Source organism: Nuphar pumila, chromosome 11, assembly GCF_984573655.1.
Source record: "Nuphar pumila chromosome 11, dmNupPumi1.hap1.1, whole genome shotgun sequence".
NCBI lineage: Eukaryota > Viridiplantae > Streptophyta > Magnoliopsida > Nymphaeales > Nymphaeaceae > Nuphar > Nuphar pumila.
In genome coordinates this window covers 112,458,081-112,475,075 of record NC_143259.1, presented here as the reverse complement: position 1 = coordinate 112,475,075, position 16,995 = coordinate 112,458,081, and the positions used below count along the sequence as shown (strand labels likewise).

The 16,995-nt window shown below is 36.2% G+C and overlaps 1 protein-coding gene across 2 annotated transcripts in view; it reads left to right on the top strand.

Moving 5' to 3' along the window:
• LOC149822879 (MBOAT (membrane bound O-acyl transferase) family protein) overlaps positions 1 to 13,912 on the top strand; it is an 84,016-nt gene extending 70,104 nt beyond the window's left edge. For both annotated transcript variants that reach the window (XM_089981298.1, XM_089981299.1), the window contains 4 exons: positions 12,972 to 13,047; positions 13,134 to 13,183; positions 13,276 to 13,322; positions 13,528 to 13,912. In XM_089981298.1, coding sequence (XP_089837424.1) covers positions 12,972 to 13,047; positions 13,134 to 13,183; positions 13,276 to 13,317 — 168 coding nt within the window. In that variant the 3' untranslated portion in view covers positions 13,318 to 13,322; positions 13,528 to 13,912. The remainder of the gene's footprint in view (positions 1 to 12,971; positions 13,048 to 13,133; positions 13,184 to 13,275; positions 13,323 to 13,527) is intronic.
• Positions 13,913 to 16,995: the final 3,083 nt, after the last annotated feature.

Here is a 16,995-nt window from a genome sequence, read left to right as displayed (position 1 = left end):
TTTTGTGAAGAAGTCGGCAAGTTGATACTCAAATGTCACATATGGTAGATCAATGACCTTCTTCAAGTATTCTTCTCGGACATAATGGCAATCCATCTCTATATGCTTTGTTCGCTCGTGAAATGTGTGGTCCTTGGCAATGTAGATTGCACTTTTATTGTCACAGCATAGCTTTGTTGGTTCTTTGACAACTACTCCCATATCTTCCAAAAGACGTCGAATCCATACAATTTCCATGGTGGTAGATGCCATGGCTCTATATTCGGCTTCAGTGGATAATAAGGAGACCTTCTGTTGCTTTTTACATCGCCACGAGATCAAAGATTCACCTAAGAAAATACAAAAGCCAGTGGTGGAGTGACGGTTACTAGGGTCATCTCCCCAATCTGAGTCAGTATAAACAAGCAATTTTAATTCAGAGGAAGAAGATAGAAAAACTCCCTTGTTCATGGTTCCTTTCAAATATCTGATGATGCGAAGGACAACACTCATATGAACGGTTGTAGGAGCATGCTGAAACTGACTGGCGATGTGAATAGCATGCGACAAGTCGGGTCGAGTAATGCTAAGGTACATTAGAGAGCCTACCAACTGCCTGTAAGGAGTAGGATCTGTTAGGGGAACATCATCGTCAATCTTCATTTTTGATCCCACGACTTCAGGAGTTTCGCATACTTTGTCATCAAAAATTCCTGATCTGTCAATAATCTCACAAGCAAGCTTAGACTGAGATAGAAAATAACCACGTTGCGAATAGGCAACCTCAATACCAAGAAAATATGTCAGAAAACCCAAGTCTGACATCTCAAATTTTGAAGTCAAGACAGACTTAATACCCTTGACTCCTTGAACATCATCACCTGTAATTAGCATGGCATCAACATAGAGTAATAGAATCACAATTCCTGCATTAGATCTTCTAGTAAATAGAGCGGTGTCAGTATTGTAATGAAATATGCGGAAAAGCAAAGAGTGCACTAAGCACTTACAACATCGACTAATGAGCAAACAAAAAGGGCTAATACCCAAACCCACAAGAGACAACACAACATAAAAATATAAATGTCTCTTATTGAAAGAGAGAGAGCTCTCAAGAGTAAAGAATACAAGAGGGGTTCACCCCTATTTATACACAAGAGAGGGAGAGGGAGAATGGCCAAGAGGCCTTAAAAGGAGAGCCACCTAGGGGCTCCCCATGTAGTCGTTGGGAGCCCTGTGACCGTTGGGAGCCCCATCGACTACATGGTGGGGCCCCTTTTGTGTGAGCAAAAAACATAAAAATAAAAAATATGTTTTACAAAAAATAAAAGGGAAAATAAAAGAGGAAAAACAAGTACCCCTATCGGGTACTTGTGAAATGACTAAAATGCCCCTATCGGGTATTACATATATATATAAAAATATATATATATATATATATATATATATATATATATATATGAATTACATGTATTTTAACACCCTCCCTCAAGCTTTACGGGGATATAACCGAAAGCTTGTTAAGGAGAAACAAAAACCGAGGAGCCACAAGAGCCTTAGTGAAGAAGTCCGTCAACTGGTATTCTGATGTGACGTAAGGTAGTGCTATGGTTCCTCTTAGGTATTCATCACGAACGTAATGACAGTCCATCTCAATATGCTTAGTACGCTCATGGAAGGTGTGGTTGCTTGCAATATAGATTGCGCTTTTGTTGTCGCAACACATCTTCAAAGGAGTAGAGATGACAATGCCCATATCACTGAGGAGGCTTCTTAGCCACACAAGTTTCATGGTTGTAGTGGCTATAGCACGATATTCTGCTTCCGTCGAGGACAAGGATACTTTGTGTTGCTTCTTGCATCTCCAACAAATCATAGTCACCTAAGAAAACACAAAATCCTGTAGTTGAGACTCAGTCATTGGGATTTCCTCCCCAATCCGCATCAGTATAAGCAATTAAATCAAGTGACGAGGCAGAGGAAAGAAAAACTCCTTTAGTTATGGTATTTTTGATATATCTGACGATCCTTAAGACTGCACTCATGTGCACGGTTGTAGGTGCATGTTGAAACTGACTAACAGAGTGGATAACATGAGCTATGTCTGGCCGAGTAATGGATAAGTAGGTTAGAGACCCAACAAGTTGCCGGTAGGGAGTAGGATCCTCGAGAAGTGTTCCATCTTCCAACCTTAACTTTGCATTGATGACTTCTGGGGTTTCTGTCTTCTTATCATCGGAGATACCGGATTTAGAACAAATGTCAGCAGCCAGTTTCATCTGAGAGAGAATGTACCCTCGAGGAGAGTACGCCACTTCAATCCCTAAAAAGTATCTTAAGAAGCCAAGATCTGACATGTCAAAATGTTCTTTTAAAACTTTCTTAATATCATAAATTCCTTGCTCATCACTTCCAGTGATGATCATATCATCAACATAAAGTAGTAAAATAACTACTGAAGACCCTGCATTTTTCACAAACAAAGCAGTGTCAATATAACATGAACGAAAATTCAAACTTGTCATTACATTACTAAATCTATCATGCCAAGCCTTTGGGGCTTGTTTTAAACCATATAATGCCTTTTTAAGTTTGAGAATCTTATTTTTACCAATACATACTCCTGGTGGGGGATCCATGTAAACTTCTTCATTTAATTCGCCATTTAAAAATGCATTCTTAACATCGAGTTGATAGATAGGCCATTTTTTTCACTGACGCAATAGCAATAAGAGTCCTAACACTAGTCATTCTAACAACAGGTGCGAAGGTTTCTTCATAATCTATACCATATTCCTGAGCATATCCTTTAGCAACTAACCGTACTTTATAACGTTCTAATGAACCATCACTCTTGGTTTTAATTTTGAAGACCCATCTACATCCTATTGATTTCTTTCCAGTGGGTAACGAAATTATTTTCCAAGTTTTTGCTTTTTCAAGGGCACTAAGCTCTAAGTTCATGGCTTCAACCCATTGGGGAATATCTTTGGCCTCATTATAGTGTGAGGGTTCATGAAATGAATGCAACGTAATTAGACATGCTCTATATCTTGGAGTTAGGGACTCATAGGAAACAAACCTATTAGGAGGATTGGAGATCCGACTGGATCTCCTTAAAGAGGTTTCTTCTATGTTGGATCCTTGAGAGTATTTTTCTAAGGCGCTCATCTGAGTTTGTTGACCACGCCTAACATATGTTTGGATTGGTCTATTATCTTCATCTATAACATTATCAAGAGGAATTTCCTCTAGGTCATTCAAAGACTCATTAGAGATTTCCTCTTCTTGAGGAGTCTCATCTTCTTGAGATAGAAGATCAAACAAAAAAGTATATTCACTTTCATCAATATCTTTAGTTTTCACAAAACCATTTTCATTTTCCAAAAATGTTACATCTTTGGATACATAGAGTTTGTTATTTTTCAAGTCAAAACATCTAAAACCCTTTTGATTTTCTCCATAACCCAAGAAAACACATTCAATAGCTTTAGGAGATAATTTGTCCCGTTTATGAGTAAGGACAAAACATTTACATCCAAAAACTCTTAATCTATTGAAGTCGGGTGTTCTTTCAAATAGTTTTTCGTATGGAGATGTATTTTGTAAGGATGAAGATATCATTCTATTTATTAAGTAAGTTGAGGTTAAGGCCGCTTCGGCCCAAAAATTCTTTGGAATTTCTTTGGAAATAAGGAGTGTCCTAGTGGTTTCCATGATGTGTCTATGCTTTCTTTCGGCCAAGCCGTTTTGTTGGGGAGTCCTAGGGTACGATCTTTGATGACAAATTTCATTTACTTCTAAATAGTTTTGAAATTCATTTGATAAATATTCTCCACCCGAATCGGATCTAAGAGTAGAGATATTACTTGAAAATTGATTTTTAACTATCATATGAAATTTTTTGAAAAAATCAAAGACTTCGGATTTTAAATTGAGAAAGTAGATCCATACATATCTAGTGTAGTCATCGATAAAAGTGACGTAATAGGAGTACCCTCCTTTAGACATGACGGGGGAAGGACCCCAAACATCCGAATGAACTAACTTAAAAGGTCTTTTGGACACAAAAGTTCGGTTTGGAAAAGGAGTAGATTTCATTTTGCCAAAAATACAATTCTTGCAAACAAAATGTTTCTCATTACAAAATTTCTTTCCAAATGGAAAGGAGTACATTTTTGAGAAACTTGGGTGTCCAAGTCTTTGATGCCAAATATCAATATTTTTATCTTGGACATGGTTACAAAAAGAGTTAGTGAGAAGTTTTAAGTTGCTCATGTAATAGAGATCTCCCCTCCTATGGCCTTGCCCAATCAGCTTCCCGGACCGGAGATCCTGTATAGAGCAATCCTTAGTTGAGAAGGAGATTTTACATCCATGATCACATATTTGAGCAACAGAGAGGAGATTTAAATTAAGTTGAGGTACAACTCTCACGTTTGGCACAAAGAAATCTTTTGAAAAGTTTAAGGTTCCAAAACTTTTTACTTGTAAGGATGTACCATCGGCAGTTGAAACATAGGAGTTTTTATAATTATTACATAAATCGGAAAGCTCATTTTCAATGGGGGTCATATGAAAGGAAGCTCCAGAGTCAAGGATCCAAGACGACATACCTGGAGGAGAGGAGGAAGCTACGGTGGCACCCGAAGTTGATGGAATCTTGAGTAGAGTTTGTTGTGCTTCCGATAGTTGAGCAAGAGAAAAAGAGTCATTTCCTTTGATGGCTTCCTCTTTCTTTTGAGTAGCTTCTTCAACGGAAGCAACCTTATTTTTTGGTGCTTCATTCAACTTAGGGCAATTAGGTCTTATATGACCCGGTTCTTGACAATGATGGCAAATGGCTTTTCTATAGTTGCCATTATAGTTATTTTGTCTTCCAAAATGTGGAGGTTTGTAAGTTTTCATATGGTTGCCGGGTTTTGATACGGCCAAGACATCATCTCCTCCTTTAATCATGCCAAGACGGGTTTCTTCTTGGCATATTTCGGCTATGGCATCTTCCAAGGGAAGAGACTTTGATCTATGTAGGAGGGAGGATCTAACTTGTTCATATTCGGGCCTAAGCCCATGTAAAAATTGGAAAAAGTGTTCTTTTTCCATTTGTTCTCTCCTTAACTCCACATCTATACTAGAAACCCATTTTGGTTCTAGTAAAGATAGCTCATCCCATAGAGGGCCAAGAGTGCTAAAGTAGTCCCTAACACTCATTTCTCCTTGCTTGATAGTCCGGATTTTTTCTTGAAGAAAGAATTGACGAGCAAGGTCTTTTTGGGTAAACATACCTTTCATGAAGAACCATGCTTCATTTGCCATCCGAAATTTGGCAATCTTGGCGCAAATCTTGAGCTCCACATTGTTCATGAACCAAGCAAGAATCTTGGCATGCTTACTTTCCCAATCTTCTATTTTAGATTGGTGATCTTCAATGGCCTTCATGCGGGCATCTCCTTCAAGAGCTTTTTCTTGATCACCTTCCATCTTAGTTAGTTGGAGTTGTGGTTCCGGAATGGTGCCCATAACGTATCCCCAAAGCTTTTTCCCTTTGAGGTTGTTTTCCATGGCGGCGGCCCACATCATGTAGTTGGAGCCATTGAGCTTGAAGGAGAGATCAATCTTTTGTTCTCCTTCCATAATAATCACTCACAAGAGGATAAAAGAAGAGAGATACAACACGAAAAAAATATAGCTACACAACTAGCTATATTAAGAAGAAGAGCATACACAAGGCTCTGATACCATGTAATGAAATATGCGGAAAAGCAAAGAGTGCACTAAGCACTTACAACATCCACTAATGAGCAAACAAAAAGGGCTAATACCCAAACCCACAAGAGACAACACAACATAAAAATATAAATGTCTCTTATTGAAAGAGAGAGAGCTCTCAAGAGTAAAGAATACAAGAGGGGTTCACCCCTATTTATACACCAGAGAGGGAGAGGGAGAATGGCCAAGAGGCCTTAAAAGGAGAGCCACCTAGGGGCTCCCCATGTAGTCGTTGGGAGCCCTGTGACCGTTGGGAGCCCCATCGACTACATGGTGGGGCCCCTTTTGTGTGAGCAAAAAACATAAAAATAAAAAATATGTTTTACAAAAAATAAAAGGGAAAATAAAAGAGGAAAAACAAGTACCCCTATCGGGTACTTGTGAAATGACTAAAATACCCCTATCGGGTATTACATATATATATATATATAAATATATATATATATATATGAATTACATGTATTTTAACCAGTATAACATGAGGAAAAACCATTTTCCAACATTACACTAGTAAATCTATCATACCAAGCCTTGGGGGCCTGTTTCAAACCATAGAGGGCTTTACGAAGACGAAAAACTTTATCTTTAGGAATCTTCATGCTTGGTGGAGCATCCATATATATTTCTTCGTTAAGATCACTATTTAAGAAGGCATTTTTAACATCCATTTGAAAAATGTTCCAATTTTTAATAGATACAATAGTAATAAGACACCTAACGGTAATCATTCGAGCTACAGGGGCAAAGGTTTCTTCGTAATCAATTCCATACTCTTGCCCATACCCTTTTGCAACTAAGCGAGCTTTATACCTTTCTAGAGAACCATCGCTCTTAGTTTTAACTTTAAAGACCCATCGACAGCCAATAGTTTTCTTTCCTATAGGTGGAGTTTGGAAATCTCAAGTTTCTGCTCTTTTAAGAGCATTAAGTTCACTTTGCATGGCTTCTTGCCATTCTATACATTTTTTAGCTTCTTCAAAATTTCTTGGTTCAAAATAAGAGTGAATGACACTAAGGCAAGCCCTATATCGGGGTGAAAAAGAGTCAAAGGATACAAAACGAGTTGGAGGTCTTCTATTTCTTTCAGATCTTCTATGGTCAAGAATAGGAGAAAACTCACTATATTGATCAATAGCACTTCTAAAGGTGTCTTGGTTTCTACGAGAGTAGGTTATTGGCTCACTTGGAACTCTACTTTCTTATTCATTGAGTGGGTTATGTTCACCAATATCTGCATCATTTTCCTCATCATGGTTTAATGATACCTCATCATCACTAGATATATCATCATTACTAGACAATAAGTCAAATAAGGAGTAATCAAAATTTTCTTGTTGAGAAACATTTTTTTCAAAACCACTCTCATTTTCTAAAAAAGTTACATTTCTAGAGACATATAGCTTATCATCTCTAAGGTCATAACAACGAAAACCTTTTTGAGTTTTGGAATAACCAAGAAAGGTACAAGGAATAGCCTTGGGAGAGAGCTTGTCATTCTTATCAGTAAGTATAAAACACTTACATCAAAAAACTCTTAACCTATTATAATCAGGTTCAAGCTTATGTAATACCTCAAAGGGAGATATTTTTCCTAATATCCTAGATGGTAAGCGATTTATCAAATAAACAGAAGCAAGAGCTGCTTCAGCCCAAAAGTTTTTAGGAATATTTTGAGATATAAGAAGGGTCCTAGTGGTCTCAATAATGTGCCTATGTTTTCTTTCAGCCAACCCATTCTGTTGAGGTGTTTTAGGACAAGACCTTTGGTGAATAATTCCGTGATCCTCAAGATATACCTTAAATTGATTGGAGAGATATTCTCCTCCAGAGTCACTTCTAAAAATCTTTATGTTGCTGTTGAATTGATTCTTAATCATTGAATGAAAATTTTTAAAACATGAAAACACTTCATGTTTAAACTTAAGAAAATATATCCACGAATATCTAGAAAAATCATCCACAAATATTACGTAATAAGAAAAACCTCCTTTTGAAACAACAGGTGCAGGTCCCCAAACATCCGAATGAACAATTTCGAAAGTTTTAGAAGAGAACATAGTTCTTTGCTCAAAAGGTAAACTTCGCATTTTTCCGAGAATGCAGTCATTACAAGAAAAAGAGCTTTTACATAGGTCTTTTGCAAAATGTAAATATGATAACTTGGTGATATTAGGATGACCAAGTATTTTGTGCCACACATTTATATCTTTATGTCGGGCAACATTAAACAAAACTTTTGGAACTTGAAGAGATTCCATATAGTATAAATCTCCTCTTCTAAAGCCTTCCCCAATCAATTTCCCGGACTGGTGATCCTGTATTAAGCATTTATCACAAGAGAATTTAATATCGCAGCCATGGTCCATGAGTTGAGAAACAGATAGGAGATTTAAGTTAAGTTTAGGTATAAATCTGATTTTTGGAATAGAAAATTCTTGAGTTTCAAAATTACCTATTCCTTTAATTTCAAGAGAGGTTCCATCAGCAGTGGAGACATAAGATGGGGAACCATTTTTCGAATAATCTGAAAGTGAAAAAATGTTTGGGGACATATGAAAGGATGCACCGGAGTCCAAAAGCCAAGAGATTTTACCTGGAGAGGAAGAAGTGGAAACGGCCGCACCAGAGGTAGATCCCTTGAGGAGAGGTTGAAGAGCTTCCACTATTTGATTTATAGAAAGGGTCCCACTCGAAGATGCCTCATCCTTCTGCGGTACACCAGTGGTAGCCATGGCTAGAAGTTTCTTCCATTTGGGACATACGGGTTTGATATGCCCCGGTTCTTTACAAAAATGACAAATAGTTTTGCTATAGTCCCTTCTTCCTCTTTGACCACCATTTTCACCTTGATTTTGAAATTTAAAGTGAGGGGGACGATAGGTTCTTACATTGTTTCTGGGTCTGGATACAACATTGACCTCACTATTTTTTTCAATATTACAAGGGACCGCAAGAACATTTGGTCCTTGTTTGCATAAATTCATACGAGTCTCTTCACCACTTAATTTGGTGAGAACATCTTCAAGAGAATGGGGGGAAAAAGAGGAGAGAAGAGATGACTTTATTTGCTCAAATTTGGGCCTTAGCCCATTCAAAAAGTTGAATAACCGATCTTCTTCAAGTTGCTTGTGACGAAGCTCAATTGCCTCTCCACTCCATTTTGGTTCAAGCATTGCAAGCTCATCTCAAATAGAGGAAAGATCGGCAAAGTATTCCCTAATCGTCATTTCACCTTGAGTAAGGGAGATAGTCTTCTTTTAAAGATAATACTTATGAGAGAGATCTCTTGAGGTGTACATTTTTTCAAGATAATGCCAAGCTTCCGATGCCTTTTTGAATTTAATAATGTTGGCATTAATCTTGGTTTCCACGGATGAGAAAAACCATGAAAGAATCTTGAAATTCTTCATTTCCCATTCATCGTGTTTCTTGGAGTATTCTTCAAGGGCTTTGGTTCTTTCTTCTCCCTCAAGAATCTTGATTTCGCCTCCATTTACTACGGTAATCTTGGGTTCCGGTTCCAGAATTGTGCCAAGTACATATCCCCATAGGCCTTTCCCTTTTATATGAGCCTCCATATTTCCGGCCCAAACATGATAGTTGGACCCATTTAATTTGAAACCAAGAGCAAAATGGGACTCTTTTTCGCCCATTAGAGAGTAAAGAGGTAGAGAAAAAAGCGTACCAACACAATATTTCCAATACCAACTTTGCACAAGATTCTTCTAAAATATTTGAGAAGAAAGATCCACCACTTCAAACTTCAAAGATCAGAAGGCACGTTTTTTGAGGCACTCGAAAATGGAGAATCCCACGGTCTTCAATAATCAACCTTGCTCTGATACCATGTAAAATTGTCTATGAAAAGACAATACGCAAACAAGCACAAATAATATTGAAAAGATGTGCACGAAGGCACTCTCACAACACTTGAACAAAGTACGCAAAAGCATAAAAATAATAAACATGCACAGTGGCATGTATTTTATAGAAAGAACCAAATGCTTGAGACTCTCAAGCTTAAGAAATACAAGGGGGGAACACCCCTATTTATACAAATGCAAGTGAGTGCAAAAGGGGGGGCTCCCAAAGGAGTCGTTGGGAGCCCCCAACGGTCACATTTGTGACCGTTGGGGGCCCCCAACGACTTTATTGGGGGACCCCCAATGCACATTAAACAAATGCTAAAAATAAAAAGAAAAAAAGAATTACAAAAAATAAAAAAAGGAAAGTTACAACATATTCCAAAAGGGAATATGCGCAAAACATGAAATGACAAAAATACCCTTTCGGGTAAATATATATAAATATATATATTTATATATATAGAGATATATGTACATATAATATATTATATGTAAATATATCTCTATGTATATAAATATATATATTTATATTTACAATAATGATTTTTAGGAGATACATTTTAACATGCCACACGTTGATGCTGTCAAAAGAATCCTGAGATATTTCAAGGGGACCGCAGGAGATGGCTTGTTTTATAGAAAAAAAATGGCAAATGAAGATATGATGATGGACATGGCATATTCGAATGTTGACCGGTGATCTTGATGAAAAAGATGTTTCTAGATACTGTATTTTTATTGGGAGAAATCTTGTTTTATAGAGTAGTAGGAAGTACAAGGTTGTAGCAAGGTCAAGTATTGTTCTATGGTTGCCATTACTGTTGAAGTGACTTCGATGTATGATTTGGGAGTAAGTGTTCCCAAATCACTATTGTTATATGACAATCAAGGGGCCATCAATATTTTGGTAAATCCTATTCAACATGGAAAAATAAAAATTGAAATTGATCAACTTTTCATTTGTCAAAAAGTGAAAAGATCAAGAGATAGAGACATGATATGTACGGACTAGTGTTATAAAAAACGCGCCTTGAGGCACAAAAGGCGTGCCTCACCTTGAGGTGCCGCCTTCTGTGCCTCAAGGCGCAAGCCTGAGGCGCAAATATATATATATATATTTATTTATTTACAACAAGATTTCAGAGACATAATCAACAAAGTTTTTGTAGGTTAATCTCATATATTTTCCAGTTATTTCAGTTATGTAATAAGTTTATTAGTATATTACTATATTTTAACTTTTGCTGGTTAATCTCATATATTTTTCAGTTATGTAATCAGTTTTTTAGTTAATTTTATATGTTAATCTCATATTTTTTAGAATAATCTCATATATTTTAACTTTTATAGGTTAATCTCATATATTTTTCAGTTATTTCAGTTATGGAATCAGTTTCTTAGTATATTTTAACTTTTGTTGGTTAATCTCATATTTTCCAGTTATGTAATCAGTTTTTAGTTTCTTTTATATGTTAATCTCACATTTTTTAGAATATTCTCATATATTTTAACTTTTGTAGGTTAATCTTATATATTTTCCAGTTATTTCAGTTATGTAATCAGTTTCTTAGTATATTTTAACTTTTTCTGGTTAATTTCATATATTTTCCAGTTATGTAATCAGTTTTTTAGTTACTTTTATATGTTAATCTCATATTTTTTAGAATAATCTCATATATTTTAACTTTTGTTGGTTAATCTCATATATTTTCCAGTTATGTAATCAGTTTCTTAGTATATTTTATCTTTTGTTGGTTAATCTCATATATTTTTCAGTTATGTAATCATTTTTTAGTTACTTTTATATGTTAATCTCATATTTTTTAGAATAATCTCATATATTTTCCAGTTATTTCAGTTATGTAATCAGTTTCTTAGTAAATTTTAACTTTTTTTGGTTAATCTCATATATTTTCCAGTTATATAATCAGTTTTTACTTACTTTTATATGTTAATCTCATATTTTTTAGTACTTATTTGAGATTTTCTATTTCTTATTGGTTGTTATTTCATCAATAAAGCATTTCTTTATTTATTTGTATTTTTAGATATTTTTTTATAATTTTTTTAAAGTTTTTTAAAAAAATTGAGGCTTACGCCTCGCCTCGGTTTTTGGTGTAGCGCCTCGCTACGCCTCAACGCTTTTCACAACACTGGTACGAACTAAAGAACAAGTTGCTGACTTATTTACCAAAGGCCTCACGAAGAACATATTTTGGTACCTGAGAAGCAAGTTGTCCATGGTTGATAACCATGTTCAACTTAAGGGAGGCTATTAGCGTGAGGTCGGGTCTGGGTCAAGATTCGGGACCTGTGTACCCATGTCAGTCCATGTTGTTTTATTGTATTTTTTCTTTGCCTTAAATGTCCCTCATTAGTATTCTTTTGTATTATATGTAAGCAAGGGTATTTCTGGAATGTAACTTAATCAATAGGTCAATATAAAAGAATAGCAAGATGCACGATTTCCCATATTGGGAATCATGTGTATTCATCCCCACACATTGCTGTTTTCTTTTCTCTCCAGGAAACTCAGAAACCCTAAATCTAACAGGTAAAGTCCTAGATATGACTTAAAGTAAACTTTTTGACATCCTGCTGCAGGAGAGATAGATCATTAGTGGCTATAAGTTTGCTGCCTCTGCTACCAAACAACCCTTAGCAGGGGCACCTAGTAATATAATTGTGGAACATCCCAGCAAACAATGGTTACATTTTATTTTATTTTATCTTCCATTTATGTGTGCTTGAAAGGGCTAGGCACTCTAAATTAAACTTTGGTTCCATGATATATTTGGTCAACAAGCATCTTATTTCAAGATATTTATTCAAATTCTTATAATTTATGATCCAGGATTTCATTAAAGTGTGCTTTGTTATGTTCTAGTGATGAAGCTAAGCAAGCCATTTTGATATTAAAAATGTAAGGTAGTTTCACACTTCTCTTGCTATAGGGTAAGGTTGATGAATGATTGGTATATGGCACCATACTGCCTTCCAGGCAGCTTGCATATTCCCTGGGTTTCATCTCCTTGCTATTGCTTATGGTTATTGGCATATGATGTGTTATGACTGCTTTTGGTTGCAAGCCAGCTCATCATTGCACTTCGTCAGATTGGAGTCCGTTTCTCGTTATCTGCAGAGAAGATTTGAAACAAAAATGACATTTTTTTTACTATTCTGGTGTTTCCTTTAATTTTAAAAATTATGCCTTTAATTGTGTTAGCACAGGAAATACCAATGAAGTTCTACATCCTCTTAGTTACACCAGTAAATTTTACATTATGATTGTGATAGTCTAAATGACTTCCATGCATTTATCATTTAGCTGTTTTACTAAACTATGCGAAAATGCAGATTGCAAATCTTGTTGGTTATGTTATTGGGCCATCTGGCACGGATTGGTTGATTTCGAGAATGTTAACGAAAGATGGTATGGATGACATGAAATCTATAGCCTCCACATCTGATCAAACGACAGGAAAGTTAAATCATATGCTTTTTATTCATCTTTTGCAGGTCTACCCACACTTCTTGGTATTTTCATAACATTTTATGTAGGGACAAAGGTATGATTTACAATTTTCTTGCTTTAATGTCTATTATGACAGCCATTGTTCACTTGGCTAATTTCTCTTCATGCACTCTTGTTGTTCTGCAGCTCATGTTCCACATCCGTGACGCTAGGACAAGCCATCCATGAATATGGTAGGACATTTTTTTTAATCACGGTGTATGTTTTGCATTTGAACACAAATTATTTATTTTGTATTTTTTTACCTTTTCTAGTTTTGATTCAGAATCTTCGTTCTTCAGTTATTTTCCCCATCCCCAGGGAAACAGATTTACATTTTAGTAATTTTCTGGATCAAAAGTTAATTAAATTTGCTTCCTGTTTGGGTTTGTTGGACAGAATCTTGGACGCATTCAAAGTAATACTGTGCAAGGTTATGACAGCACATTGATGAAACTAACAGAACAGAATATGTGAGGCACAACTGCAGTTGTTTAATTTATTTTGGCTCCAGTAAAAACTTTACAGTGCCAATATGAGGATGAGAATAGAAACATCAAAAGCTGGGAGGTGAGATTTTCATTGCAAGCGATCAACATCATCCTTTTATTTATTTTGTTGGGCATTGTGACTAGGAAACTGACGGAGATCTCTATACAGCTTAGAAACCATACAGAAACCAAATTTTATTTCTGTACGTTTTTTTTATAGGTGTTTGTGGGAGCACAATGTTGTTGTAAAAAAATAAAGCTAACTTTTAGATGTGAATTTTTTAGATTACAAACGGTTGTGCAATTGTTCAGTTTCTTGTGTAATGCCATCAACATTATTCAGTTTCTTAACAGGGTTATAAAATGCCATCAATTTAATCAGGAAATGATCAAATATTTTGATGAAAATTATGAAGGCCAAATTTTAAAAGGATTATTAATCTTCATAATAATATAACTTTTTTTATTTTTCACAATTGAGCCTTCATAACATGCCTTTTGTAGTCCCTTCAAATGACCAGAAGTCAGATTAGCAGTGCAATTTCAGTGATTATTACTTCTGTGCAATGTAAGGCCACAGTATTGCAGGTACTCACTGCAACTACGTTTGCAGCTTTTCTACACAAAATCCTCCTCTCTCGCTTACTAATTTTGAGTGGCTTGCAAGCGTCGCTGTTTGCACTTATGTGCTTAATCGTTTGAAGTAAATTGCTCTATAAAAGGAATACGTTAAAATTTGTCCATAGGTTGAACGTGGATTTGGATCTCAAGTATCACAGCGAAAACTATGACATTGTGTTTTCTTTTCTTCTGTTGCAATTTAAATCTCAACTCCATGCCCCCCTGCCCTTTTCCCTTTCCTCGTATCTTCGCCCAAACATATGCAAACCCCTTCCATCTATTTAAAAACACCTCTTGTGGCCATTTCTTTTTTTACTGCAGAAATGCACTAGAATATCCATGCCATGAAGAATATCAGAGTCAGCCTTTATATGACAGGAACAAGATATTCAAACCATGAATATTGCAGAGTGCCAGGAAAGTGTAATTTAATATGGTATGGTTCACATTGCCATGTTTTGATGTTGTGGGTGCAAGTTTTAAGTATGCAAATCATAGCTAATCATGCTTGGGTGCATGCAGTATCTTGAATGTGTATCATAGGTAGTATGTTCATTGATGAAGATCTCCCAGTTGAGTTGAGACTCATCACAAGGCATACCAAAATGGAGCATTGTTTCCATTTCGGTATGCATGAAAAAGAAAGTTCATATACTTAGCTATGTAATAAGGATATAGGAGAAAATGAAGGGCCGGTTGTTGGTATGATCCTGGTAGGCTTCTAAGTCCAAATATATTTTCCTACTTAGTGTATTCCATAATGCAATTTTTCCGTTGTCTAATTTTTTGGATAAAGTTGGGCTACTGGGTTGTGCTCCAAGCACAACATTGCAGCCTGATCCAAGCACAGCATTGCTGCCTAAAAACTTAATCCCTGTCTTGATTAATAATGTATCAACTACACCCGTCAATAATGCTGTATCCGCATCTGTAATTCTTTGACAAACTATGTTCAGCACATTGTTTACATGAAGCCTTTCCTTTTTGGAAACTAAAGAAAAGACAAAAAGAATGGGAAGAAAAATATAACTAAACAGAAAAAGACACGTAGAACAGATGCACTACTCTTTGCACCATTTGGAAAGTGATTCAACGCTTTTTGAGGTAATATCATTACATGATGCTTGTAACATTCTTCTTTTGGTCAGTGCCACTTGAACTGCTTTCAGAATCACTTCCAGACCCTGCTAATGTAGTTCCATCATTCTTGCCAATGCAATCTGATCCATTTGGTGCAGAACTTGCATAAGTAGGTTGTCCATAGTAAGGCTGAAAATGAGCAACATACTTTGTGGTGTGAGAGAGTGCATGATACCCAAATGTAGGTGGGTAAGGACAAGCAGAATAAGCTGTTGGATTATGGTAAGCAGAAACTGGCAAATATGGGCCTGGTGGATATGGAGGGAAGACGGTGTAAGGAGGAAAATGGCTCATATGGATTGGAAAGTAAGAAGTTCTAACTGCACTTGAAGCACATGAGATTGGTGTATTTTGATTGATTGGAGTATGGAACTGCAGTGGTTGTGCCATAGCCACAAGATTCAAATGACCAGGAGGGTACCCATATTGTGAAGTGGAAATAGAAGTTTTTGAAGGAAGAATTAGTGACTTCTCTGAATTTTGAGATTTACTGGCTAGAAGCCTTTGTCTTTTTGATGATGTTTTCAGCGCTGAGGTATGTGCCTTCCTCGATATGGGCTGTGAACAATCAGCTCCTTGCTACAAGAGAACAAACAAAAATGTATCAAGCATCAAGCATCAAGCATCAAGCATGCCATATGAGATATGGTGAGGAAAGACAAAAATGTTGAACTCTTGACTGTTTCTTTGAAATCAATGTTGATAGTGTTGGGTCTGGCCGAGGTGGTTTGGAAGACACATTATGTAGCAAATTTTTTCAAGTTGGTTAAGGCATATTGATTAAAGTTTGGACTAGAAATGAGTCTCCCAAGTAGACTGTAAAAAATCCAGAATATGATCTAATCATTGGAAAAAGATAGTCAATCTTCAATAAGAACAAACTAAATCAACAATGCAGTAAAGGGATTGGGATCTTACAACACTCGCAGTAGGAAATGGATGAAATAATTCCTCTCCTGCTTCTGCATCTGTCCTGCAAATCAAAATCATGTGAGATACCTGCACAACTCCGGCTTGTTACCATTCATTAATGAACAAACAAAGAGTTAAAACATTTAATGGACCTATAGTATTTCTGAAGCAAGTCCAAGTTACGGTGCTTAGTTTCTTTCTGTACAAGGTCATCTGAAAAGCCTGCCATGAAAAGTAATGTAATACCCAAGGCCTTGAAGAAGAAGCTCCCACTGCGAACGTGGACTAGCAATGCCAATTGGCACATTAGTGGCCCAAATGATTTGAGCTTGTTGCGTCCCATCCTCTGCCGCACGTATCTGAAAAATGAACCCAAAAATGAAGAATCATAATTCCCTTTTGTTTTATGAAGCGGACAATGTTGAAAATAGTACCATATTGCTAGATGGGATCTTTCTAACTTGGAATTGAATTCTTGTATGGTGTTTGTAATATTAGTTAGAAATAAAACGAATATTTGTAAATGAAATTTAAAATCTAGGTGCAAGTTCGTGGGAGAAAGTTACTCATTTTGAGGAAGATTTCTTGTTCTTCCCCCATATTTTATGCATAAGAACAAGCAAGATGGGCAACTTGGATCTGATGGTCGCATAGCCTTCTCCTCCTCGAGTATTTTTACAGGACATAATATTGGATTTTGCTG